The following is a 27,569-nucleotide window of genomic DNA, read 5'->3' as shown; positions in this document are numbered from 1 at the left end:
GCAGTGATTTGATTCAAGGACTGGCTACAGACCCATCTCTCTGTGCTCCTCCTCCCCAGCAGAACCCATTTGGTCCTCAATAAATACACCGTTGGACTTGTGTAAAACCCCCTCGGACTTGTGTAAAACCCCCTCATGCTGCCGATCTTGTGATGGGGAACTCTCCCTCCTTCGAGAAAGAAATCCTGCGTCACAAGGAAATAAGAATAATCCGGTTGGAGCGTGATTGTGGTCAGGTGATGGAATGAAGCCAGAGGCTATGGGAGGATCTGGAATCCCTGTTGGCTTAGACTGATGACGACATGTGATGACGACATGTGACGACATGTGATGACATGTGATGACGACATGTGATGACGACATGTGATGACGACATGTGATGACGACATGTGATGACGACATGTGATGACGACATGTGATGACGACATGTGACGACGACATGTGACGATGACATGTGACGACGACATGTGACGACGACATGTGACGACGACATGTGACGACGACATGTGACGACGACATGTGACGACGACATGTGACGACGACATGTCTTTGGTCAGTTTCCTTCACTTCTCCTGTGCTGGAATGGCCCACAGACAGAATGAAGTAGGAGTAGTGTTGAACAGAGTAAAGTACTTGATTAAAGTTGCTGCAGCCATTACATGGGAAATGCCATTTTATTCATAGAGGGTATTATGCATTAGTTGTCCTGGTGAATTGAGCTAACATTTTTCACTTTTGAGGGACAATGGCAGAGAATTCTTAAATATGTCCCAAAAGAAGTACTAAGGGCACTTTCTACTTATATGAACGAGGTGCATAGAACTAATCTCAAAGAGAATCTCGCAGAAATACAGTAATTTGATTGGCAACAGTCCCACCTACAGGATACCATGAATGCTTAAAATAACAATAGAACAACATTTCAGAGATCAGATTTATTACATTTGAACATAATAAGGAGAGGCATTAGAGATAATCTGTTAAGGTATGACAAAACATATACACATTTGAATATAAAGCTAGTTTATGGTGTAGCAAATCTGTAGGTTTAAAAAGGCACTTTTACACTTTAGTAGAGTCGCTGACCAGATATGTTAAGAATTATTATTAAAAGCATCAAACCAAGCACATTTTTTGTATGCATTATATAAAAAAACAGAATGATAAAACCAAACCTCAAAGTATGGCTAACAACAATCTGGACTCATAGGTAGACTTAAAATAGTAAACGGAAAACAGAAATTAGTATGTTTGGTATTAATTTTGGGTATGTGAAATATTCAATTTCGTATGATATGAATGTGTATGTTTCCAATTGTAATTTGTACAATATGCAATGTTAATTCAAATTTATTGTGACTAACGTTGGCTAGGCGGCTAACGTTGGCTAGGCTAGTAGTTACCCCCTAGAGTCGACATCCGCACCCACGCGGCAATGTAGTTAGCATAATAATTTCAACAACAAAAAACACTATCAAAGCTGTCTGTTAAAGATATGTTTTTTTTTGCGTGGGCTGAGTCTCAATCCACCACACCCACCAATGGCAGCCTTCCGCATTTGTGGTGGAAGGTGGCCAAGCTGGAGGTGTTTGCCAGACCATGAGACATCCTTGGGGAAAATAAATACAATCGTTCCCCACGAAAACATCTGTAGCGTCTGAACGGTTTGGCCTAGAAACTAATATGACCACTACAGAGAGATGACTCATTAACACAATCCCCACGGGACTCGTCTGAAGTCGGTACTGCCGATCTGCTAACTTCAGTCTGTAGCGTACGAACAGTTTGGGCTACACACTAATATGACCCCTCGATGAAGTGACTCTCCTGAACACGTCGGTTGTTTTGCTCTCGGATGCCCACAAGCCTGGTCTGAAGGTAGCCCGATACTAGTAAAAACATTTATGGAAGTATGCAATGTGTAACTTTTTGGGCTACCGGGCCAAATTCAGATAGAAAAGTGACAGATCTATACCACACTTCTATGTTTCCCATTCTGAAGTTTCATTTGTGTGTGTTACTTTCGGTTTTGTACACCATCTTCAACCAGCTGAAAATACAATATTTTCGGTTATGGAAAAAAGGTATATTTCACAAGGGTTTAGATGTTACAATGATTCTCTACACCAGAGTTTCCCAAACTCGGTCCTCGGGATTCCAAGGGGTGCACGCTTTGGTTTTTGCCCAAGCACTACACACCTGATTCAAATAATTAAAGCTTGATATCATTATTTTATGTATACCGAAAGGGGTCCTAAAATTCTAAATCAAGTTGCTAAATGATCCTTGGTATGACTATCTAGATGCTTAAGGATTAAGGTTAAAAGGTAGCTAGAATGCTAAGTACTTGCAAAGTAGCTAAAAAGAATTAAGTCGTCACAAATTTGCCAATGATCTAAAATTGTCCGTGATAATTCACCCACCCAGCCAACCACCCTCCTTTTGTTTTTTGCCTTAAGTAACCGGTTTTATGTAATCATACCTAACGCTGCATATCATACTCATTTGAGTGTCCCAGATTCTTGTTTAATATGTTATGTCTAATCAATGAGACAAGCCTGGACATAAAAGACAGTGGTCCCCTTCTTCAAGCAGCACAATGAAAATGTTTTTACCCAGTAGTGTGACTCATAACATGCCAAACAGTAAAGCAATTCTGAAAAGGAATAGAGGTACCATTTGGGACAGCTCTGGATGGAAGGTGTATGCCTTTAGTTGAAGTCTCGGTTAGAGAGGATGACAGGAGCTACCAAGGTCCAGAGGTAGAGAGCCAAGCCTATCCAGCTAGAGCTAATCTTCACCCACACTGCTGGCATACTGCTCTGCATGGCCTGGTAGTCTGTGTCAGGTCTGGGGAGCAATCAGGATCAATCACATTTTATTTACCATCTCAAAACCACATAGTAGACTGTGTGTTGGTTTGAAAATCAGGTTGTCTGAGTACCACAAGACTGATAGCCTGCTGACCTAAAGCCCTGGAATTAAATTGGGGAGCTGACGCATGTATCCAGGTCTTAAACAATGTGAATCACCGCAGTTATACTTGTACACATTCCTATTCCTCTCCCATATAACCAAAGAAAACCAGAGCTACTTACTGGTACCAGTTGGTGAGTGTCATCATGATGTATAGGGAGGCCAGGCACAGGCTGAAGTGGAAGAAGGAGTAAGAGTAGGTGACCGCATCTTCCTCATTGTCCACAGCCCGTCTGACCCCGTCCTCCCCCATGGCCGCCTCGTGGTCGTCTGCAGCCAGACCCTGGTTCTCCTCTGTCTGCATCAGCCTATTCACCTGGGTGTTGTTGGACGAACGGATGCTGCAGGCGAGAAGAGGGAAAGAGCAGGAAACCCGTCAGGAAAAAAAAGGTAAGTGATGTGGACAGGCTCAAAGGGTCTGGATTTCATTTGAAAGAGCTCTGAACCAGTGTTTCTCAAATCCAGTCCTGAGGACCCACAGGCTTAATCTAGCACGGTACTTTGATCAGGTGTCTCTGGTCTGGGCTGCTACAAAGAGTACCCGGTCCAGTCCTGTGGGTAGTTGTGTAAAGTAACAAAGTATTTCTACTTTGTTACTGTACTTAAGTAGTTTAGGGTGTCTGTACAATTTATATTTGTTGACTTTACTTCACTACATTTTCAAAAGAAAATGTATACTTTCACGCCGATACATTTCCCGACACCTTCATTACTCGCTACAAATTCAAATCAACCTGAAGCTGGAAGAAAAATTTAAAAACAAATTATGTTGGAGAAAAAAAAAGACAAGCAACATCGGTGAGTCGGCGCACTGATGGGTGAACTCGCCTGCTGCCTAGCTAAACGACGACAAACAAGCGGAGTTGAGCCAATCCTCATATGATTGGGCAAACCCAAGGGCCCTTAAGTATAAACCCCACCCACTGGGAGGCTGTCACTCGCAAAACAGTAATCTACTCAATCATGTCCAACATCGCTCTACCACCTGACTACACCACTCAAGTCGCAAAATACATTTAGGAATCTATATTATTCAATTACTGCACGCACCAACGAGCATCTGCATTGCCAAGGGCTAAAATAGAAGTCAGTTCTATTTCTGACACAGATCGTGCTGCAAGTTCTGCCTCTCCAATCTCCTCATTGGTTTATTGAAGCAGGTACCCTCGTGCCATCTCATTTGTTATACCCACGTGGGTGACAAAGACGAATGAGGTCGGTGGTGGTAATGCACCTAATTTCTGAAAGTTGCCAATCGCAATATAAACTCAAGAGAATAAAAAGCCTAGGAGGAGAGATGACTAGAAATGATTTGGTTGACTGTTTTATGTGTGGATTGATTGGCGGAGTAGAGGACCTTGTTATTTCACCTGAAATGCACAAATCAATGTTTATATCCCAGGACAAATTAGCTAGCAACAGCAAGCTAGCTAAATAGGGCAAATTAGCTCGCTAAATAGGACAAATTAGCATGTGCAAGCTAGCTAGCTAAATTGCCACGTGTAATGCCTTTCGACATGTCCCCAAATTAATATAATTGGTTTAGAGTTTGTTTTGATATCGTGATCGTTTAGAGTTTGTTTTGGCATCGTGATCGCGTTTGGTGTGGGAGGACAAAATATATTTACAGTGCCTTGCGAAAGTATTCAGCCCCCTTGAACTTTGCGACCTTTTGCCACATTTCAGGCTTCAAACAAAGATATAAAACTGTATTTTTTTGTGAAGAATCAACAACACAATCATGAAGTGGAACGGCATTTATTGGATATTTCAAACTTTTTTAACAAATCAAAAATGGAAAAATTGGGCGTGCAAAATTATTCAGCCCCCTTAAGTTAATACTTTGTAGTGCCACCTTTTGCTGCGATTACAGCTGTAAGTCGCTTGGGGTATGTCTATCAGTTTAGCACATCAAGAGTGACATTTTTTCCCATTCCTCCTTGCAAAACAGCTCAAGCTCAGCGAGGTTGGATGGAGAGCATTTGTGAACAGCAGTTCAGTTCTTTCCACAGATTCTCGATTGGATTCAGGTCTGGACTTTGACTTGGCCATTCTAACACCTGGATATGTTTATTTTTGAACCATTCCATTGTAGATTTTGCTTTATGTTTTGGATCATTGTCTTGTTGGAAGACAAATCTCCGTCCCAGTCTCAGGTCTTTTGCAGACTCCATCAGGTTCTTCCAGAATGGTCCTGTATTTGGCTCCATCCATCTTCCCATCAATTTTAACCATCTTCCCTGTCCCTGCTGAAGAAAAGCAGCCCCAAACCATTTATTTTTATTTAATTTCACCTTTATTTAACCAGGTAGGCTAGTTGAGAACAGGTTCTCATTTGCAACTGCGACCTGGCCAAGATAAAGCATAGCAGTGTGAACAGACAACACAGAGTTACACATGGAGTAAACAATTAACAAGTCAATAACACAGAGAAAAAAAGGGGAGTCTATATACAATGTGTGCAAAAGGCATGAGGAGGTAGGTGAATAATTACAATATTGCAGATTAACAATGGAGTGATAAATGATCATGTACAGGTAGAGATATTGGTGTGCAAAAGAGCAGAAAAGTAAATAAATAAAAACTGTGGGGATGAGGTAGGTGAAAATGGGTGGGCTATTTACCAATAGATTATGTACAGCTGCAGCGATCGGTTAGCTGCTCAGCTAGCTGATGTTTGAAGTTGAGGGAGATAAGTCTCCAACTTCAGCGATTTTTGCAATTCGTTCCAGTCACAGGCAGCAGAGTACTGGAACGAAAGGCGGCCGAATGAGGTGTTAGCTTTAGGGATGATCAATGAGATACACCTGCTGGAGCGCGTGCTACGGATGGGTGTTGCCATAGTGACCAGTGAGCTGAGACGAGGCGGAGCTTTGCATAGCATGGCCTTGTAGATGACCTGAAGCCAGTGGGTCTGGCGACGAATATGTAGCGAGGGCCAGCCGACTAGAGCATACAAGTCGCAGTGGTGGGTAGTATAAGGTGCTTTAGTGACAAAACGGATGGCACTGTGATAAACTGCATCCAGTTTGCTGAGTAGAGTGTTGGAAGCAATTTTGTAGATGACGTCGCCGAAGTCGAGGATCGGTAGGATAGTCAGTTTTAGTAGGGTAAGCTTGGCAGCGTGAGTGAAGGAGGCTTTGTTGCGGAATAGAAAGCCGATTCTTGATTTGATTTTCGATTGGAGAGGTTTGATATGGGTCTGGAAGGAGAGTTTGCAGTCTAGCCAGACACCTAGGTACTTATAGGTGTCCACATATTCAAGGTCGGAGCCATCCAGTGTGGTGATGCTAGTCGGGCATGCGGGTGCAGGCAGCGATCGGTTGAAAAACATGCATTTGGTTTTACTAGCGTTTAAGAGCAGTTGGAGGCCACGGAAGGAGTGTTGTATGGTATTGAAGCTCGATTGGAGGTTAGATAGCACAGTGTCCAATGACGGGCCGAAAGTGTATACAATGGTGTCGTCTGCGTAGAGGTGGATCAGGGAATCGCCCGCAGCAAGAGCAACATCATTGATATATACAGAGAAAAGCCATGATGCTGCCACCACCATGTTTGACAGTGGGAATGGTGTGTTCATGGTGATGAGCGGTGTTGCTTTTACGCCAAACATAACATTTTGCATTGTTGCCAAAAAGTTCAATTTTGGTTTCATCTGACCAGAACACCTTCTTCCACATGTTTGGTGTGTCTCCCAGGTCGCTTGTGGCAAACTTTAAACGACACTTTTTATGGATATCTTTAAGAAATGGCTTTCTTCTTGCCACTCTTCCATAAAGGCCAGATTTGTGCAATATACGACTGATTGTTGTCCTATGGACAGTCTCCCACCTCAGCTGTAGATCTCTGCAGTTCATCCAGAGTGATCATGGGCCTCTTGGCTGCATCTCTGATCAGTCTTCTCCTTGTATGAGCTGAAAGTTTAGAGGGACGTCCAGGTCTTGGTAGATTTGCAGTGGTCTGATACTCCTTCCATTTCAATATTATCGCTTGCACAGTGCTCCTTGGGATGTTTAAAGCTTGGGAAATCTTTTTGTATCCAAATCCGGCTTTAAACTTCTTCACAACAGTATCTCGGACCTGCCTGGTGTGTTCCTTGTTCTTCATGATGCTCTCTGCGCTTTTAACGGACCACTGAGACTATCACAGTGCAGGTGCATTTATACGGAGACTTGATTACACACAGGTGGATTGTATTTATCATCATTAGTCATTTAGGTCAACATTGGATCATTCAGAGATCCTCACTGAACTTCTGGAGAGAGTTTGCGGCACTGAAAGTAAAGGGGCTGAATAATATTGCACGCCCAATTTTTCAGTTTTTGATTTGTTAAAAAAGTTTGAAATATCCAATAAATGTTGTTCCACTTCATGATTGTGTCCCACTTGTTGTTGATTCTTAACAAAAAAAATACAGTTTTATATCTTTGTTTGAAGCCTGAAATGTGGCAAAAGGTCGCAAAGTTCAAGGGGGCCGAATACTTTCGCAAGGCACTGTATGCACGCGCGCAGACGGTTTTGGTTCCGGAGGACAAACACCCTTGACTGTATCTAAAATAAAATGTTTTATTTTCTAAGGATGAATCCTTCATTCCATCAGATTAAATGTCTGTTAGGTTTACCAAAAGTTCAGGAAATACTAGCGTCAAAGAAATCGCCACCGTTAGCTTGCTAAACTAACTAGCCCATGTTTGCTAATGCAACAAGCAGTGTTAGTTGATGCTAGCTAATCACATACCTAAATAGTTTAACTACCTACGTTAGCTGGCTAAAAATGTGCCCAGATTTGGGAAGCTTTGTTAACTGACGTTAACGCAAATCGAACTGACATAGCCAATTCCCCCAAATAACGCACAGCCCCCAACTTTGGACACACTAGCGGTTGGAGGACCAAGTAAACTTGAGCGCAACATTTAAATGGACTGGAAAATAACATTAAGTTTTGCGACTAAAGCTAGCTTGTGGCGAAATCTGCACGGAGCCTTCACCGTGCACTGCCACTTTAAGAGAGCATGAGCAGTAAGGAAGGAGGAAATAAAGAGAGCTCATTCAGCTCTTTGGGGAGGAGCTCTTTGGTGGCGCGACAGTTTGATTGATATTGTGTGTGTGTGTGTGTGTGTGTGTGTGTGTGTGTGTGTGTGTGTGTGTGTGTGTGTTAGAAGTTTTGTTGGTTTTCTGTGTGTAGTTTATAAAGTATTTAACTCAATCGGTTTTCTCCCAAACGAAAACAACCACGAGGTTGCTCGCAAGTTGCTTGCAAGTTGTGTATTGTTATGTGAACTGTATTGAGGTGTACTAATGACATGTAGCCGAGAAGATTGTGGACATTAAGGCCTTTGTTGTGTCTATGAGCACCCCCCACATTCATATCCTCTGCACTCCTCCACTGGACGATAATACATATTATTGCAAATCCTCTGTTGATGACTGGGTTCTTTTTTGTATGAAGTTGCTGTTAAATTGCTCTGCCATTATTATTATTATTATTATTGTATGAGGTATTCTTGTTGGGGTTACCCCTGTGATGTGTTGTGGGTTTTATATGGTGTGTATTATTTTCTCTCCACTGGCTATCTGGTAAACAGGCTACACTCTAGGCAGTCTCTTCTGCTGATGTGTGTGGGTCTGGTAGTGGTACACTATTCTACTCTTTTCCTTTCGGCATGGCTAATACCTGTCTGGCGTCCGAACAAAATCATCCTTTCCCCTCTAATAAATACTGCTACAAGCTGACCACCGATTTTTATTGCAATTTATGCAATTTGAGTTTTCAAAAAGGTAATATGTATACACATTTTTGTAGGACACGCTGTAGATCGTAAAATTTGATTGCTCGACATCACACATTTAATATTGATCCTTTTACCTCTGAAATATAGCTAACAGATTTGCTAATGTTGCTATCAAAAAGCTGATAGTTGTAGTATTTCCACTAAAATGTCAAACATGCTAATTGCTAACCCATTAGCTAACATTTTTACAACACCAATAATCACAAAACATTGGTGGCTTGATCACAAGATCACTATTGGTAATATTTCTTAAACAATGTTGAAAATACAGAGTGCTACGCTAGTCCGAATCTGGTCACATTTCCATCAGCTAACACCGAACTCAAACCGGCTGCGAGCATGCGCCATCGTGCATACATAAATTGTCGCCCCACACCAAACACGACATGCAGGTTTAATGATCAAAACAAACTCTGAACTTGGGGACAGTTCGAAAAGCATTAAACATTTATGGCAATTTCGCTAGTTAGCTTGCACTTGCTAGCTCATTTGTCCTGGGATATAAACTTTGAGTTGTTATTTCACCTGAAATGCAAAGTCCTCTACTCTGCCAATTAATCCACATTAAACCGGCAACCAAATCATTTCTAGTCATCTCTCTTCCTTCCAGGCCTTTTCTTCTCTTTATATTGTGATTGGCAACTTTCATAAATTAAGTGCATTACCGCCACCGACCTCGTTCGTCTTTCAGTCACCCATGTGGGTATAACCAATGAGGAGATGGCAACGCAGACGCTCGTTGGCGCAATAATTGAATAACAGATTTGTACATTTATTTTGCAACGTTAGTCAAGCTAAATACCCTTCTCTAAAACACTCCTGGTCAAGCTAGCTAACGTTAGGTTTCCAATGATGGCTAACACCCACTAGTTTAGCTAGAAATGTTATTCCTTGTGTTAGTTGATAAAGTTGTTCTTCTCACCTCGCGAATTACTGTAGACTTACGTTAACTAGATCAATGAACATTGTAATATTCATTGGTCAAACTCACTTAACTAATGTTGTTTATAGCGTTAAATTAGGATCCTATACCTTAAGTATTTGGTGATGGTAGTTACCTAGTTAACCGTCTTTTCCTATTATTATTTCAGAGAAAGCACGTACACCATCTTAAGATCTTTAGAGAACTGACAGCGAACACATTGAAGAGAACATGCCTCACACTCCCCCCATCAAGCAGAGCACATTATTGAAGGCAGAGTCTCAAATCCATCGACAAAGCTGTGGTGAAGTATATGGTCCAAGGGCTCCAACTATTCGCTGTAGTAGAACGAGAACCATTAAAGGCCCACACTGCACTCCAGGATTAATGAAGCATCCAAGGTAATGAAGGTGACTGAGGGCATGAGAGGAGTTGACCACAATGCCACCACCACTGACTGCTGGTCTGCAAGAAGACAGAGCTTCATTGGTGTTACAGCCCATTGGATAGACCCTGACAGTCTCAGATGCTCTGCAGCCCTGGCCTGTAAACAGTTGAGAGGATCGCGCACCTTTGAAGTGTTGGCAGGCGCCCTAAATTACATCCATTCTGAGTTCGAAACTCGGAGTAAGATTGTCTGTTCTCACAATGACTACCTTATTCAAAGCTTTACAAGTTTTTGGAGAAGGTGAAAACAACAAGGCAGTCGAAGCAGTGGGTGGTGGTGGTGAGGCAGCTAGCCAGAAGGATGGTGAAGAGGAACAAGAGGAGATTGAAGTGAAGTTTGATGTGGCAACGATCCTGAATGTAGATGGTTGAAAGTACCAGCTGCTGAAGCACTGGTACGCCCGAATGCTACAAGGGGGAAGTCCTAGTTCATGGTTGTAGAAAGACTGATTATCGTCAAAGGAGACGTGGCCGTCAGTTCTCTGCACAGACTTCAAGGTTCCGATGTAAGTAAGGACTGTATTTGATAATGTAAGGTCTTGAATATCATAAATAGGTTGCAGTATTTCCTGACCCTTTGCTTGGGGAATAATAACCGTTTCACATATTGTTGCCATACACTATCATTTAGTCAACTACTCATCCAGCCATTGATTACAGTTGTTAAATCAGGTGAAATTGTTAGTGGTCCCCTTTGTAGGTTAGGAAACAGTAGTATTTTTTTTCTTCCGCAGGTTCAATCCAGCTGAAGTCGCCTTCCTCACAGAGTATGTTTCTACCATGAGCCCAGGGGCAGAGGCCATCAACATCCTGCAGGCTGAAAGCAATGTCCAGCTGAAGTCACCTTCCTCACAGAGTATGCTTCTACCATGAGCCCAGGGGCAGAGGCCATCAACATCCTGCAGGCTGAAAGCAATGTCCAGCTGAAGTCGCCTTCCTCACAGAGTATGCTTCTACCATGAGCCCAGGGGCAGAGGCCATCAACATCCTGCAGGCTGAAAGCAATGTCCAGCTGAAGTCGCCTTCCTCACAGAGTATGCTTCTACCATGAGCCCAGGGGCAGAGGCCATCAACATCCTGCAGGCTGAAAGCAATGTCCAGCTGAAGTCGCCTTCCTCACAGAGTATGCTTCTACCATGAGCCCAGGGGCAAAGGCCATCAACATCCTGCAGGCTGAAAGCAATGTCCAGGTGGGGTGGCTACTTCCAACTATCAACTTGCTGATCACAAAACCTGACCGAATCAAGTTGTCCCTGAAGTACTGTAAGCCTCTAGTGGAAGCGCTATAACTGGGACTGACGAAGCACGTCAGCCACGTTTCAAGAACCTGAGCTGATCGCAGCTGCAATCCTTTCCCCCAAATTTACAACAACTTGGAGAAAGGATGACGCCACCATCAGAATGGTTAAGACAAAATGTGGTTCATAAACAATATTTTATTCATAAACAACTTTTGTATAGTGTACGTTTTGACACATCATAGATTTGAGAAGCAGCCATTTAAACTACAATCCTGACTTTGAAGTTCAGTCCAATGGGCAGCCTACTTCGCCTTGTTGCTCGATTTATATAGATGGGGGATGGATTAATGTAGGCTCACTAAAAACATAACTGCATGATTTCTATTGTCATCTTCCTTGTATTTCAGGAATGTACTACATCAAGGACCACATGGAAGAACCCTGCAGCTAGGTGATGGCAGAAGTCCTGATGAACTGGTGGAATAAAGACATCTCAAGCACAATTAAGCTCCAAACAGCTGGACAGATACCTGGCCTGTTCAGCTGATCATAGAGAATTGCTCAAGTCCTTCCCAGCAGTCTGAGGTTGAACACACCCTTGCCTGCCTCAACTGCATGTGAAAGGCTGTTCAGCATTGAAGAATTTGTTTTCAGCCCAATGAGAGCAGGGCTGGATTCCAGAAACTTTGAAAAACATATTTTACTGAAGATGAACTGCAAATTCAACTTCAAGTAATGACACCTTAATGCTAGCAATCCCAAGGAAAGGGATGCCTTATGGGTTTTGTCACATTTCAAATTCACAAGTCAGAGGTGTCCATGTTAAAGGTATGACCTGACACACTGATTTCAACTCCAGTTCCATCAGTGGTGATGTCCTCATATTCCTACAGTGAGGTTGTGTGCAGATCTGTACATGTACTTTGAGTTACCTAAAAAAAAATGTTTTTTAAAGAAACAAATTATAGGGTTCTATACAAAAAAAATTCTCAAGCAAAGTGACTGATTGTAACTGCTTATGTTTAGTGGCTAGATTTTGTCTGTAAGAGATTTATTTAAGTGTTATCCGAGAACTTTTTGCATCCGTAAGACTTACCTTCCAGAAAAGCTCAAACCAAATAAAAGATCTGTCCATTTTGCTTTTCAGATTTACGGCTCTAACATTTCATACTTAAAGTAGCTGATATTAAATGTATTTTAAGACTTTTACTCAAGTAATAGTCTAATGAGTGACTATCTTCTAAATGAGTCATTTTCCAGTAAGGTATCTTTACTTTTACTCAAGTATGGCTTTTGGGTACGTTTTCCACCACTGCCTGTGGGTCCCCAGGATTGGAGAGAACCTTACTCTAGGTTGTGATGTCATACCTGGCATACAGTGTGCAGAAGAAGAAGATGACCAGTCCTATGATGCCCTGTGCATCCCACCACTGGACCTCTTGTCCTGGGGCAGGTGTAGGGCTGGGTGTGTTGTTGACCAGACTCAGCAGGCTGGGGTTACACTTACGGTCTGTAGGAAGAAAGATAATACTGCCATACCGATGAAGGCCAAAATGTTATGCTTTTAAAACCAGAGTCACATCTATTTTCTCTCTCGTGATTTTTGGCTGCAACTCATTTCATGTTGGATGAAGTGAACACTGAACCAAGTTGACCTTTCAGGTAAAATATGCTTCTTCACAGTCTTTGTTGCAGACTTCCCATTACATGAATTCCATGAGTCAGTATGCAGCCAAGTGAGTCAGGGTTACGAACATTGTGAACCATGATTCTGAACAGGGTCATCAGTAGGGTCATGATGAAACTTACTGGGATTGTTGGTCATGGCAGACCATGTGACATACATGGTGTAGAGGGAAATGAGGGAGGCCTGGAGCAGGCCTGAGCTAGGCTGGGCCTCCTGGGGGAAAATAAATAAGTAAATAAACAAGACAGACACACGACATATTAGTCTAACTCTGTTCAACAACATTCACATGAACAAATTGTTCACAGGTGCAATATGCAGAAATTGCACCGCCATTTCCTGGTTGCTAAAGTTCAAACAGTTCGCCTAATTTCTGTGTGACAATACAAGCAGTCATTGTGTAGAAAATCCTTGTATCACTACAGCTGTGAAATATAATTTCAATTACCAAAAATATTGTATTTTCAGCTGTTTGAAACAGGTGTACAAAATCAAAAGACAAAAACTAAACTTAAGCATAGAAAAAGCGCAGATAGAACAGATCTACCACTAAAACGTGCTTTCAATGAGAATAACAGATCTATAGCTCAGTTACATATTGTAGTTAACATTTTGATGATCTTTGATAATTGCAAACATTGCTAATATTTACACTCCAGAATAAACTTCAGTATGTGTATGTATTTCAAGGAGTGCAGGCTGTTTCAGTCTTGTTCCTCAAAGAAACATTGTACTCTATGAAACTGTGGGAACTTTCAGTGTGCATGTTTCGATCTGACAAACCTCACCTGAACTTTGGGCAGGATGGCAACAATGGAGATGATGATGCAAAAGATTAAGTTAAGGCTAATGAAGATCTTGTGTTCAGTGCAGTCATCTCCCGTGGTGTAATAGACATAGAACAAGACCACAGCAGAGAAGGCCAGGGCATAGTGTAGCACCGTGAACGACAGGAGAGCTGTGGGAGGGGAAACATAAGAATATATCACATTATTAAATGATTTTTCATTTGCACTAGAAAACCAGGGTCATTTTATCTTCAATTCAGGAATTAAACTGAAATAGCTATATTTGTCAGGAACTCGCTCTCAGTGAAATGTCAGTTTACTTCCTGAACTGACTGAATAAAAAAATAGGACTGACCCCAAACCTGGAGAAAACATTGACAAAAAGTATATTTAAATGGAGGTAGACAACACTAATTTAAAATTAGCAGACTGTATTATCAATCAGTACCTGCAAACCAGCACTTGCTGTTTCCCTCCTCAGCATTCTCCAGCCAGGACTGGTTCCAGGTGTGAGAAAAATCCACCAGCAGGATCAGTTGGATGATGATGAAGATGAAGGAACCCACTACACCAAAGTAGAACCACACTGGAACACAGGGTGAGTTGTTAAGACTAAATGTGCAATGGGTGATTAATTGACCATAATTGACTACACGTTATTGGCAGTGGCGATGCGTCACTTGGGCCGGGCCCACCAATATCCAGGAGATTTGTATGCAATTCTGTTATTTCATGTCACAATAATATATCATATCAGTTAGCAAACAATTTAAATATATTTTTTTAAAGAAGCTTGATCTAATAAAGTATGTGTTCACTTTCCCATTGTATTGGTACATTTTCCTTGAGTCAGGCAGCCCCAAAATGCAACTGTTCCAGCCTTGTGCTTTCTGTGGTGGAGTGTCAGACAAAGAAAGTACAGAGCACAGGCGTTGTTGAACTTCTCTGGTTGCGCCTGTTTTGCTGAGGGTATGTCCACTCACGGGGACACTACCTGACCGCAGCATCTACTGGGAGAGCGAGCCATCAGAAGCCCTTATTCAGTGCTCCATTGGTTTACAGTAGAAGTGCCCACCCATGAAGGCTCAATGCTATTGGCCACAGATAAAGCAAGGTTTAATGCTGTGTAATTTTGATTGGACTGATGTGTCAACGTCATAGCTAGCTAGTTGTTTACCATGTCTTCAAGCTAGGTGAAATATGTCAACTAGAGGTCGACCGATTAATCGTAATGGACGATTAATTAGGGCTTATTTCAAGTTTTCATAACAATCGGAGATCGGTATTTTTGGACACCGATTTGGAAGATTTTTTTTTTTACACCTTTATTTAATCTTTATTTAACCAGGCAAGTCAGTTAAGAACACATTCTTATTTACAATGACGGCCTAGGAACACTGTGTTAACTGCCTTGTTCAGGGGCAGAACGACAGATTACCTTGTCAGCTCGGGGATTCAATCTTGCAACTTTACAGTTAACTAGTCCAACGCTCTAACCACCTGATTACATTGCACTCCACGAGGAGCCTGTCTGTTACGCGAATGCAGTAAGCCAAGGTAAGTTGCTAGCTAGCATGAAACTTATCTTGTAAAAACAATCAATCATAATCACTAGTTAAACTAGTAATATCATCAACCATGTGTAGTTATCTAGCGTGGCCTGCGTTGCATATAATCGTTGCGGTGCACATTTGTGAAAAATAACTGTTGTTGCTCCAATGTGTACCTAACCATAAACATCAATGCCTTTCTTAAAATCAATACACAGAAGTATACATTTTTAAACCTGCATATTTAGCTCAAAGAAATCCAGGTTAGCAGGCAATATTAACCACGCAGAGTCTGTGTATATGCAACAGCTTGGGCTGCTTAATCTGCCAGAATTTTACGCAATTATGACATAATATTAAAGGTTGTGCAATGCAACAGGAATATTTAGACTTACGGATGCCACCCGTTAGATAAAATACGGAACAGTTTCGTATTTCACTGAAAGAATAAACGTCTTGTTTTCGAGATGATAGTTTCCGGATACGAACATATTAATGACCTAAGGCTCGTATTTCTGTGTGTTATTATGTTATAATTAAGTCTATGATTTGATATTTAGTAGAGCAGTCTGACTGAGTGGTGGTAGGCACAGCAGGCTCGTAAGCATTCATTCAAACAGCACTTTAGTGCGTTTTGCCAGCAGCTCGTCTCTGTGCTTTATGACTTCAAGCCTATCAACTCCCAAGATTAGGCTGGTGTAACCGATGTGAAATGGCTAGCTAGTTAGAGGGGTGCGCGCTAATAGCGTTTCAAACGTTATTATTATTATTATTATTATGTCACTCGCTCAGACTTGGAGTGGTTGTTCCCCTTGCTCTGCATGGGTAACGCTGCTTCAAGGATGGCTGTTGTCAATGTGTTCCTGGTTTGAGCGAGGAGAGGGACGGAAGCTATACTGTTACACTGGCAAAACTAAAGTGCCTATAAGAACATCGAATAGTCAAAAGGTATATGAAATACAAATGGTATAGAGAAATAGTCCTATAATTCCTATAATAAATACAACCTAAAACTTCTTACCTGGGAATATTGAAGACATGAAAGCTGGTGGTTCCTTTTAACATATGTTCTCATGTTCTGAGCAAGGAACTTAAACGTTAGCTTTGTTACATGGCACATATTGCACTTTTACTTTCTTCCCCAACACTTTGTTTTTGCATTATTTAAACCAAATTGACATGTTTCACTAAATTGATTTTGTTGATGTATTATATTAAGTTAAAATAAGTGTTAATTCAGTAATTGTAATTATTACAAATAAATTCAATTAAATAATTTGCAAAGATGTATTTATCGTCCGCTTAATCGGTATCGGCTTTTTTGGTCCTCCAATGATCGGTGTTGAAAAATCCTAAATCGGTCGACCTCTAATCTCCTAGCAAATCATTTTCAAACTTATCATGTGGTTGGTGGTGGGTCATGAAGCAGTGGCTAACATCTATTTTAAGGTAGGCTAGCTATAATATCCTATAGACTATGTCTTATTGTTGATGTTTGATGGCAAACTAATACCCATGGAACCACATGTAGAAGAGTTATACATCTTTGATATAACTGTACAATAGATGAAGGGAATACCATTCCCTTATGCAAATGTTGCATATTGTTAACCAGGTCCCTTTGTAACAGGCAGACACACGCAGTGTTGCAATATTGCAGACCGATTACTAGCTAAGTTTACACTATAAAAAGTATGCTCGATTACTGTGGTCTTTCATGCAATATGAGCTAAAGATAAGGGAAGTAGCCTTATACTGTTCATAACCCAAATGTTGTAACTCCAAACTAATTTCTGGGATTGGTTATTAGTGCATTCTATGTGTAGCCAGTGTCGTAGTTTTGACGCACAAGCTTTGTCGATTGAGTTTTCCCCACCAATATTTTCGTTAAAATTGCCACTGGTTATTAGTGTTTGGAGGAAGCTATTTAACATTGAAGTAATATAATAAAGTATACCTGTGTTGAATGTCCCATCTGGAATGAAGAAGGCTCCTACAGTTATCCCCACCAGTATAAGGAACTTGAAGAACCAGAATCTGAGAGGACAAAGCCACAGGCATTCATTCAGTACATCACTTCATACAAAAAAAACAAGTCCTATGTCTGTACGCCATTAATAAAATACATATTTTATAGGGCAATATCGCAATGTTTTTTTCCATGGCTAAAAAAATGAATTTAGCAGGCCAACCCATTTGCTCCTGCTGTATGTAAAACATTGTGCTATAGCTTGTAAAATAAATAAATGTGACTCTGGATGACACCACAATGTTTGTTTCCAACATTAGTGTTTCTTTTCTAAAGAAGTTATATCCGCTTCGTGTTTTGTTTCCTTGCCATGATACAAACGAGAATGCAATATTTTATACTGGTATGTAAACAAATAAGGGTGTGGGGAGATGCTTCACTATCCTGGTCTGGCCAGCAGAGGGCAATGTATGCCCAAATGTCACTATCCACTACAATAAAAGTCTGCTACATACCCGTTCTGTAGTGAGGCTCGGGGGTCCTTGCTGCTGCGAACACGGATCATGATGATGGAGAACAGGAAGAAGAAGCAGGCCATGGCAAAGCACATACGGTACACAGACTTGTAGCCCACGATGACATCACAGTTCACCTTGTTTTCAATGCCTGGTATGGTTATGGAAGTTCCACCAACACAGAACCCAGGTATCTGATAGATCAGTGAAGAAACATAGTAAGAATTGAACTAACAATCTACGTAACACAGGTCAAAAAGTTGTCAACCACAGGGCCTTCTACACCAACTCTACATCTCCTGCAAGCCACAAGTCTGTGTTAGCCCACTGAGCTAAGACCTTGGCACTAGTTCAGGGAGCTAACACAAATGTGTAGGTTTCAGGCAAGGCTCCTCATCAAGCAACCAGGACCAGGGTTGTGTTATGTGGTGTTACCTTCTTGAGCTGAGTCTCCATGCCAGGTAGGATCATGATGACAGAGACCAGGGACCCCAGCAGCAGCAGGAAGGAGAAGGCCAGCCGGGACACAGTGGAGTTGTAGGTGGAGGGACAGCATCCTGACAGCAGACAGGGAGCGGAGCCACACAGACATGATGCCTAGATAGATTGCACAGACAAGTCAAATTTTTGTTGTGCCAGAGAGAGATGGCATAATCTGGCAAATACATGCATGGTTTGTGTGTTTGCAACAAATCTACTGTGCGCCACTGCCTGTTATTCCCTTTATACAGCTCCATTCCTGTGTATTGTATTCCTCGTGTTGGTTCCTATTTAATAATATAAAACTCTGCATTGTTGGGAAAGGTTCTTAAGCAAGCATTTCACGGTTAAGTGACAATTTGATAAGCTTTAAAAAAACAAAACGAATTGTCACGGCAACCATTGCGTTTCCCATCCAAATGAGCCCGGACAACTGTTAGTTGTATTGAAGGTAATCCTGCCAGTGACAATGACAGAGGCTGCCACTCATACAATTACAGTACAGCAATGAACACTAACACAGCCATCTGATGCATGCTCTTTCTCAAGAAAGATTCTCATGATTTCTTGTTTTCCCTCATAACATATTGGTGGAGATCCAAGGTCCCTTTCCAATGTGTTTTAAGAAGGAGCGTGGAGAGAACTGGAGCAATCAGGACTGATGAATTGAGGAAGACCCCAGTGGTGTGTATGTGTTGTATGAGGTCACAGAAGGACAATGCTCCTTGGGAGGCATCTCACTGCTCTCTGATGATTCATGAAGACTGTCAAGTCAAGAGATGCTGTGTCAACTAGAGGTATAGGCTGGATCAGCCCAGAGATGTGTGAAGCATAGTTTAGTCAAGCACAGAGAAGCCTATGATGTGGTAGCTGGGAAGGATCAGCCATCCTTCATTAAATGATTGCAAGTTACAGTGCATTCAGAAATTGATTATTCCCCCCCCCCATTTCAACATACACAATGACAAAGCAAAAAAAGCAGGTTTTTAGAAATGTATATAACAAACTGAATCTCACATTTACATAAGTATTCAGACCCTTTACTCAGTACTTTGTTACAACACCTTTAGCAGCGATTACAGCAGAGTCTTCTTGGGGATGACACTACAAGCTTGGCACATATGTATTTGGGGAGTTTCTCCCATTCTTCTCAAGCTCCGTCAAGTTGTCGGTGCAGTTATTTTCAGGTCTCTCCAAAGATGTTCGATTGGGTTTAAGTATGGGGTCTGGCTGGGCCACTCAAGGACATAAAAATTGACCCGAAGCCACTCCTGCATCGTCTTGGCTGTGTGGTTAGGGTTGTTGTCCTGTTGGAAGTTGAACAGTCACCCCCAGACTGAGGTCCTGAGCACTCTGCAGCAGGTTTTCATCAAGGCTCTCTGTACTTTGCTCCGTCCATCTTTCCCCCACGATCCTGACTGGTCTCCCAGTCCCGGAAAAAACAGCTCTAGGAAGAGTCTTGGTGGTTCCAAACTTCTTACATTTAAGAATGATGGAGGCCACTGTGTTCTTGGGGACCTTCATTGCTGAAGAAATGTTTTGTTACCTTTCCCCAGATCTGTGACTCGACACAATCTTGTCTCAGAGGTGTCAACTGTGGGACCTTAAGCACGGTCAACTGTGGGACCTTATATAGATAGGTGTATGCCTTTCCAAAACATGTCAAATCAATTGAATTTATCACAGGTGGACTCCAATCAAGTTGTAGAAACATCTCAAGGATGATCAATGGGAATAGGATGCACCTGAGCTCAAGTCTCATAGTAAAGGGTATGAATAATTATGTAAATAAGGTATCTGTTTATTTTATTTTGAATACATTTGCTAAAATTTCTAAAAACATTTTTTCGCTTTGTCATTATGGGGTATTATGGGTAAATTGAGATTTTTTTAAAATCAATTTTAGAATAAGGCTTGCGTGTCAAGGGTCTGAATTCTTTCCAAATGCAGGCTGTATGCACCAGGGTAGGCCATAAAGTGGAGCAGTAGTTACAAGCTTTTTCTCAAAGGGTGTAGCCATTGTAGGTAAAACAGACACAGGGCTTTATGGTGACGTACGAATGTGCTATAAACTCTTCAATAGAAAGGGTCAATAGGCCTAACACTCTCTGCATGGTCATTTTAGTGGTGTGGGGGTCCCCAAAATTGGATGGAATTCACGTTCTATTGCTCAAGCAGGCTTAGAAAACGTTCAGTGACTAACAAATATACTAAACATTATTATTGAATTCGCCCACAACATTGCATCGAATATGAAAAGGAATAATTTCAGTCACGCAGATGATTTGGGGTGGGAGGGGACAGCGTGACGCACTGAAACTACATAGAAACCGGAAATTAGCCTAACATGAAACTGCTGACTTTTTCAGCAAATAAAACCATGTTAATTGACCGACAAAACAAGTGTCTGTTTTCAAACGAAAGTATTTAAAACCACTTCAGATCAACATAACATATTAGAATATACTGGGAAAACAGTGTCTGTGTTTACATAAGGACCCAAAACAAACGTCGTTGCACACTCTCACTCTAACAAAGTGAGCAAAATGACAAATAGGAAGTTATATAATTTATACTTACACAGCTAGCGATTGAACACAATGCCATACACGCTCCCATTTCAGTTTAGAACGAATATCCCAGTCCTAATTAAACGAAGAAAATGTCAACAAGTTACTTGAAAACGTTGTTGAACTACGCGTAGTTTCCTTCGACGCTATCCAAGCAGCAACAGGGCGTGTCTGAAGAATCAGGTACACCCTTTTGTTAGTCGGTAACTCAACACCGTCGACGGTGATATGTCCATGGGTGTCTTCAATCCAACATCTGGACTAATCAACTGCGGTGCGTTTAATAATTTATCAATATAAATAGCTCACATTCTAACTGAGGCTTAAAGTTCAGAATTACATTTTTATATTAAAAACAACCGTATACCGTAATAAGTGGAGGACACACACACACACATACACCTATAAATAATCTTCATGCTTGTTGATAAATCCTGGACAGTCAAATGTGTAAATCACCTCTTTCCCTGATTATTCCACATCAGAAGGGAGAAGCATCATCATTAAAACATGGTCCATTTACCCCAGTTGGACTTGTTTGCACTTGACACTTGATGTTATGTTGTTAGAGTAGTTAAGAAGTCATCTGTAGCAGCTACTTACAGATTCCTTAATCAACTGAAAAATCTATCTATAGTAATTGGGCTGGCAAATGAATAGACAGGGGCAATTTCTCAGATTGTTCAGGCAATTCTCAAAAATAGGAACTTCCCGTGAGTTAGGATGTTTGATATGCTTTTTACATGTATTGTAACAAAGACAATAAAATAGATAAACGTGATAAAAGCGGCCATTTTAGGCCTATACGTTCCCTCTGTAAGACCAATGATCTGTGAACTTACAGTTGAAGTCAGAATTTTACGTACACTTAGGTTGGAGTCATTAAAACTAGTTTTTCAACCACTCCACACATTTCTTGTTAACAAACTATAGTTTTGTCAAGTCGATTAGGACATCTACTGTGTGCATGACACAAGTAATTTTTCCAACAATTGTTTACAGACAGATTATTTCACTTATAATTCACTGTATCACAATTCCAGCAAGTCAGAATTTACATACATTAAGTTGACTGTGACTTTAAACAGCTTCGAAAATTCCAGAAAATTATGTCATGGTTTTAGAAGCTTCTCATAGGCTAATTTACATAATTTGAGTCAATTGGAGGTGTACCTGTGGATGTATTTCAAGGCCTACCTTCAAAGTCAGTGCCTCTTTGCTTGACATCATGGGAAGATCAAAAGGAATCAGCCAAAACCTCTGAAAAAAAATTGTAGACCTCCACAAGTCTGCTTCATCATTGGGAGCAATTTCCAAACGCCTGAAGGTAACAAGTTAATCTGTACAAACAATAGTACGCAAGTATAAACACCATGGCACCACGTAGCCGTCATACTGCTCAGGAAGGAGATGTGTTCTGTCTCCTAGAGTTTAACATATTTTGGTGCAAAGAGTGCAAATCAATCCCAGAACAACAGCAAAGGACCTTGTGAAGATGCTGGAGGAAACGGGTATAAAAGTATCTATATCCACAGTAAAACAAGTCCTATATCAACATAACCTGAAAGGCTACTCCGCAAGGAAGAAGCCACTGCTCCAAACCCGCCATAAAAAAGCCAGACTACGGTTTGCAACTGCACATGGGGACAAAGATCATACTTTTTGAAGAAATCTATAGTCTGATGAAACAGAAATGATACTGTTTACACGTAATGACCATTGTTATGTTTGGAGGGAAAAGGGGGAGGCTTGTAAGCCGAAGAACACCATCCCAACCGTGATGCACGGGGGTGGCGGCATCATGTTGTGGGGGTGCTTTGCTGCAGGAAGGACTGGTGCACTTCACGAAGTAGAAGGCATCATGAGGCAGAAAAATTATGTGGATATATCAAGTCACCATCTCAAGACATCAGTCTTGAAGTTAAAGCTTGGTCGCAAATGGGTCTTCCAAATGGACAATGACCCCAACTATACTTCCAAAGTTGTGGCAAAATGGCTTAAGGACAACAAAGTCAAGGTTTTGCAGTGGCCATCACAAAGCCCTGACCTCAATCCTATAGAAAATTTGTGGCCAGAACTGAAAAAGCGTGTGTAAGCAAGGAGGCCTACAAACCTGACTCAGTTACACCAGCTCTGTCAGGAGGAATGGGCCAAAATTCACCCAACTTATTGTGAGAAGCTTGTGGAAGTCTACCCAAAATGTTTGACCCAAGTTAAACAATTTAAAGACAATGCTACCAAATACACTCAATTAGTATGTAAACACTCCCACTGGGAATGTGATGAAAGAAAAAAAAGCTGAAATACATCATTCTCTCTACTATTATTCTGACATTTCACATTCTTAAAATAAAGTAGTGAGCCTAACTGACCTATGACAGGGATTTTTACTAGGATTAAATGTCAGGAATTGCGAAAAAATGAGTGTAAATGTATTTTGCTAAGGTGTATGTAAACTTCTGATTCAACTGTACATGATACAGACAACACCTTGGTGTCATTATACTCAATCGTGTGCTCTAAATATGGAGTATCACTACATTCTGAAATACAATTTTACACATTAATTTATTCAACACGAATCCCCCTGGTGATGACATTATCTGGAACTTGTGAGAACCCCAACTTGTTTGAGTAGACCATAGAATCTGAGGGTTCCATAAAGAGAATTGAGATCATGAGGGCTTTTGAATTCTGAGAGCCATTTTGTTCTGTGACCTAAAAACGGGTGTATTCATTAGTCAGATTCCATTGGAAAACATTGTCTGTTCCTCCAAACGGAAAATGTTCCTTTTGTGCTGTTTGGTTCCTAGAGTAAATGGTAAACGGTTTTCCGTTGCAAAACGTTTTGCGACAGACAAAATGTTTAGCAACGGAATCCGACTACTGAATACAGCCCAGTTCATCCAGAGACACATGGCGGCCATTTGTTGTTGAGGTCTGAGTTTATCGATATGATCATAGTCGTCCTCAGTATATTCTACACAGATGGTGTAAGCCCCAATTGACGGCACTCCTTGACCTTCTTCAAAATGCTTCAGTTGGGTAACTTTAGATTCTCTGTCCATGCATCTATCATCGGCCCCTCTTTTCAACAAACGAATGCAGCTTTCTACACTAAATGCCAATGGCAAAATTCAATGATGACAAGTTCATACATCCTCATACTGTTCTTCACCAGCAACATAAGCAAAATAAAACAATAGAAAGTGATTAAGAATTAGACAGTGGTTTCTTCAAGGGAACCACACTCCTAATCTGAAGTATAAACTCTCCAGTCAATACAAAGAACAATGAGTGTCCAATTGTATTTGATGAAGGAGAAAATATTCTGATACCCTGCCACACATGAATGTTTGACGAAACCAATGCTGTTGTGGGTGAAGGATTTTTGTTCCAGCTAGCACTAACTAACATAACTGATACCAATCAAGTCGTGAATGATGACGATGGTTGACAGGGTGTTGCTGATTGGCACTCAACTGCCTACACTGTCCCTAGAGTTCAGGGCCTGTATTCACATGGCTTCTCAGATTGAAGTGACTCAAATCCTATTCTTTTGTATATTCGAATCGGTTCATTTTCCTGCAGTCTGAACAGCCAAAAAGCACATGGAATCAGATATTTCAAGCCACATTTCGAACCACCTTCGTCTATCGTTTTGTGGACCCTAAGCGAGATTTGGTGGTGGGTCAATTCTTTTTGTGCCCCGCTGTTGACGGTAGAGAGAAACAATTGTCTTTTAAAGGTTTTCCTGTAATTCTACCTATTTTGCCATGGGGCGTAGAGAAAACATTGCAGTTTTAAAGGAAATCTTCTGCAGTTCTACACATTTTGCCATGGGGCAGAGAGAAAATGTTGCAGTTTTAAAGCTAATTTCCTGCAATTCTACACATTTTGCCATGACTTATGCCAGCTGTAAATGAGATCTTGTTCTCAACTAGCTTACCTGGTTAAATTAAGGTGAAAAAAAAAAAAATAAAAACTGATATCTGAGTGAGAGTGACTAACAAAATCAATGGGGCCCCATGGAAGTCAGGGGCCCTGTGCACATGCCCTGCTTGCCCGGTTGGTATTAGGCAATGATTACAAGTTTAGATAACTGCCGAGACTAATTTACCAATCAATTTTAATTTGCTGACATGGCCAAGTGAGTGACTGTCAGCGACTGGCAAAACAAGATAAAAACTGCTGATGCACAAACAAATTTCAAACTTGCACTTTCTGTATTCTATTATTCTAACTCTCAACAGTAAATTGAGAGTCTGACTAAGTTCCACAAAAAGAATATACAGTATCAGTCAAAAGTTTGGACACACCTACTCATTGAAGGATTTTTCTTTATTTGTTCTATTTTCTTTATTGTAGAATAATATTGAAGACATCAACACTATGAAATATGGAATCATGTAGTAACCAAAAAAGTGTTAAACAAATCAAAATCTATTTTATATTTGAGATTCTTCGAAGTAGCCGCCCTTTGCCTTGATAACAGCATTGCACACTCTCAACCAGCTCACCTGGAATGATTTTCCAGCAGTCTTGAAGGAGTTCCCACATATGCTGACCACTTGTTGGCTGCTTTTCCTTCATTCTGCGGTTCAACTTATCCAAAACCATCTAAATTGTGTTGAGGTTGGGTGATTGTGGAGGCCAGATCATCTGATGCAGAAATCGATCACTCCCCTTGGTCAAATAGCCCTTGCACAGACTGGAGTTGTGTTTGGTTGCTGTCCTGTTGAAAAACAAATCAAATCAAGTGTTATTGGTCACATACACATGTTTATCAGATGTTATTGAGGGTGTAGCGAAATGCCTGTGTTTCTTGCTCCAACAGTGCAATAATATCTAACAAGTAATATTTAACAATTTCACAACATATACCCAATCCACAGACATCTAAGTAAAGTAATGTAATTAAGAATATATAAATATATGGATGAGCAATGTCAGAGCGACATAGGCTAAGATACAGTAGAATAGAATAGAGTGCAGTATATACACTACCGTTCAAAAGTTTGTGGTCAGTTAGTAATGTCCTTGTTTTTGAAAGAAAAGCAAATAACATCAAATTGATTTAAAACATTCTGTGTAGACATTGTTAATGTTGTAAATGACTATTGTAGCTGAAAATGGCAGATTTTTTAAATTGAATATTTACATAGGTGTACAGGGGCCCATTATCAGCAACCATCACTCCTGTGTTCCAATGGCATGTTGTGTTAGCTAAGAAGCTAATTGATCATTAGAAAACCCCTTTGTTAGCACTGCTGAAAACTGTTGTGCTGATGCAATAAAACTGCCCATTAGACTAGTTGAGTATCACGAGCAGCAGCATTTGTGGGTTTGATTAAAGGCTGAAAATGACCAGAAACAAATAACTTTCTTCTGAAACTCGTCAGTCTATTCTTGTTCTGAGAAATGAAGGCTATTCCATGCGAGAAATTGCCAAGAAACGGAAGATCTCGTTCAACGCTGTGTACTACTCCCTTTACAGAACAGCTCAAACTGGCGCTAACCAGAATAGAAAGAGGAGTGGGATGCCCCAGTGCACAACTGAGCAAGAGGACAAGTACATTAGAGTGTCTAGTTTGAGAAACAGATGCCTCACAAGTCCTCAACTGGCAGCTTCATTAAATAGTATATGGAAAACACCAGTCTCAACGTCAACAGTGAAGAGGCGACTCTGGGATGCTGGCCTTCTAGGTAGAGTTGCAAAGAACAAGCCATATCTCAGACTGGCCAATAAAAATAAAATATTAAGATGGGCAAAAGAACACAGACATTGGATAGAGGAAGATTGGAAAAAAAATGGACGGCGCTCAATTGGAGCCAATTTCCTCCTACAACAGGACAAAGACCTAAAGCACAGCTCCAAACTATGCAAAAATGATTTAGGGAAGTAGCAGTCAGCTGATATTCTGTCTATAATGGAGAGGCCAGCACAGTCACCGGATCTCAACCCTATTGAGATGTTGTGGGAGTAGATTGACCGTATGGTACGTAAGAAGTGCCCATCAAGACAATCCAACTTGTGGGAGGTGCTTCAGAATGCATGGGGTAGAATCTCTTCAGATTACCTCAACAAATTGACAACTAGAATTCCAAAGGCCTGCAAAGATGTAATTACTGCAAATGTAAGGATTCTTTGATGAAAGCAAAGTTTGAAGGACACAATTATTATTTCAATTAAAAATCATTATTTATAACCATGTCAACATCTTGACTATATTTCCTATTCATTTTGCAACTAATTTCATGTATGTTTTGATGGAAAACAAGGACATTTCTAAGTGAACCCAAACTTTTGAATGGTAGTGTACATATGAATAATTCAAAATATGTAAACATTATTAAAATGACTAGTGTTACATTTATGAAAGTGGCCAGTGATTTCAAGTCTATGAATATAGGCAGCAGCCGCTAATGTACGATTGATGGCTATTTAACAGTCTGATGGCCTTGAGATAGCAGCTGTTTTTCAGTCTCTCGGTCCCAGCTTTGATGCACCTGTACTGACCTCGCCTTCTGGATGATTGCATGGTGAACAGGCAGTGGCTCAGGTGGTTGTTGTCCTTGATAATCTTTTTGGCCTTCCTGTGACATCGGGTTATGTAGGTGTCCTGGAAGGC

The 27,569-nt window shown here is 41.0% G+C and overlaps 1 protein-coding gene across 1 annotated transcript; it reads right to left on the bottom strand.

Moving 5' to 3' along the window:
* Positions 1-920: 920 nt before the first annotated feature.
* On the bottom strand, positions 921-21,110 carry LOC124043380 (serine incorporator 1-like). The gene is made up of 10 exons (XM_046361950.1): positions 20,948-21,110; positions 18,323-18,484; positions 17,888-18,081; positions 17,361-17,440; positions 14,302-14,439; positions 13,854-14,023; positions 13,188-13,278; positions 12,747-12,888; positions 3,099-3,317; positions 921-2,850 (listed from the first exon to the last, which is right to left on the bottom strand). The coding sequence occupies exons 1-10, from the start codon at positions 20,984-20,986 to the stop codon at positions 2,712-2,714; spliced, it is 1,374 nt and encodes a 457-aa protein (XP_046217906.1). The 5' UTR covers positions 20,987-21,110; the 3' UTR covers positions 921-2,711.
* Between the last annotated feature and the right edge of the window lie 6,459 nt (positions 21,111-27,569).

Source organism: Oncorhynchus gorbuscha, linkage group LG09 (assembly GCF_021184085.1).
Source record: "Oncorhynchus gorbuscha isolate QuinsamMale2020 ecotype Even-year linkage group LG09, OgorEven_v1.0, whole genome shotgun sequence".
NCBI classification, from domain to species: domain Eukaryota; kingdom Metazoa; phylum Chordata; class Actinopteri; order Salmoniformes; family Salmonidae; genus Oncorhynchus; species Oncorhynchus gorbuscha.
The sequence above is the reverse complement of the archived record's forward strand: the minus strand, read 5'-3'. Positions and strand labels throughout refer to the sequence as shown.

Excerpts from the sequence above, each read along its gene's own strand:
- LOC124043380 (XM_046361950.1), bottom strand. The coding sequence starts at position 20,986 with ATGGGAGCGTGTATGGCATTGTGTTCAATCGCTAGCTGT. Across the intron at positions 18,485-20,947 it reads TGTGTTCAATCGCTAGCTGT|GCATCATGTCTGTGTGGCTC; the intron begins GTAAGTATAAAT and ends CAATCTATCTAG. Across the intron at positions 2,851-3,098 it reads ACACTCACCAACTGGTACCA|ACCTGACACAGACTACCAGG; the intron begins GTAAGTAGCTCT and ends ATTGCTCCCCAG.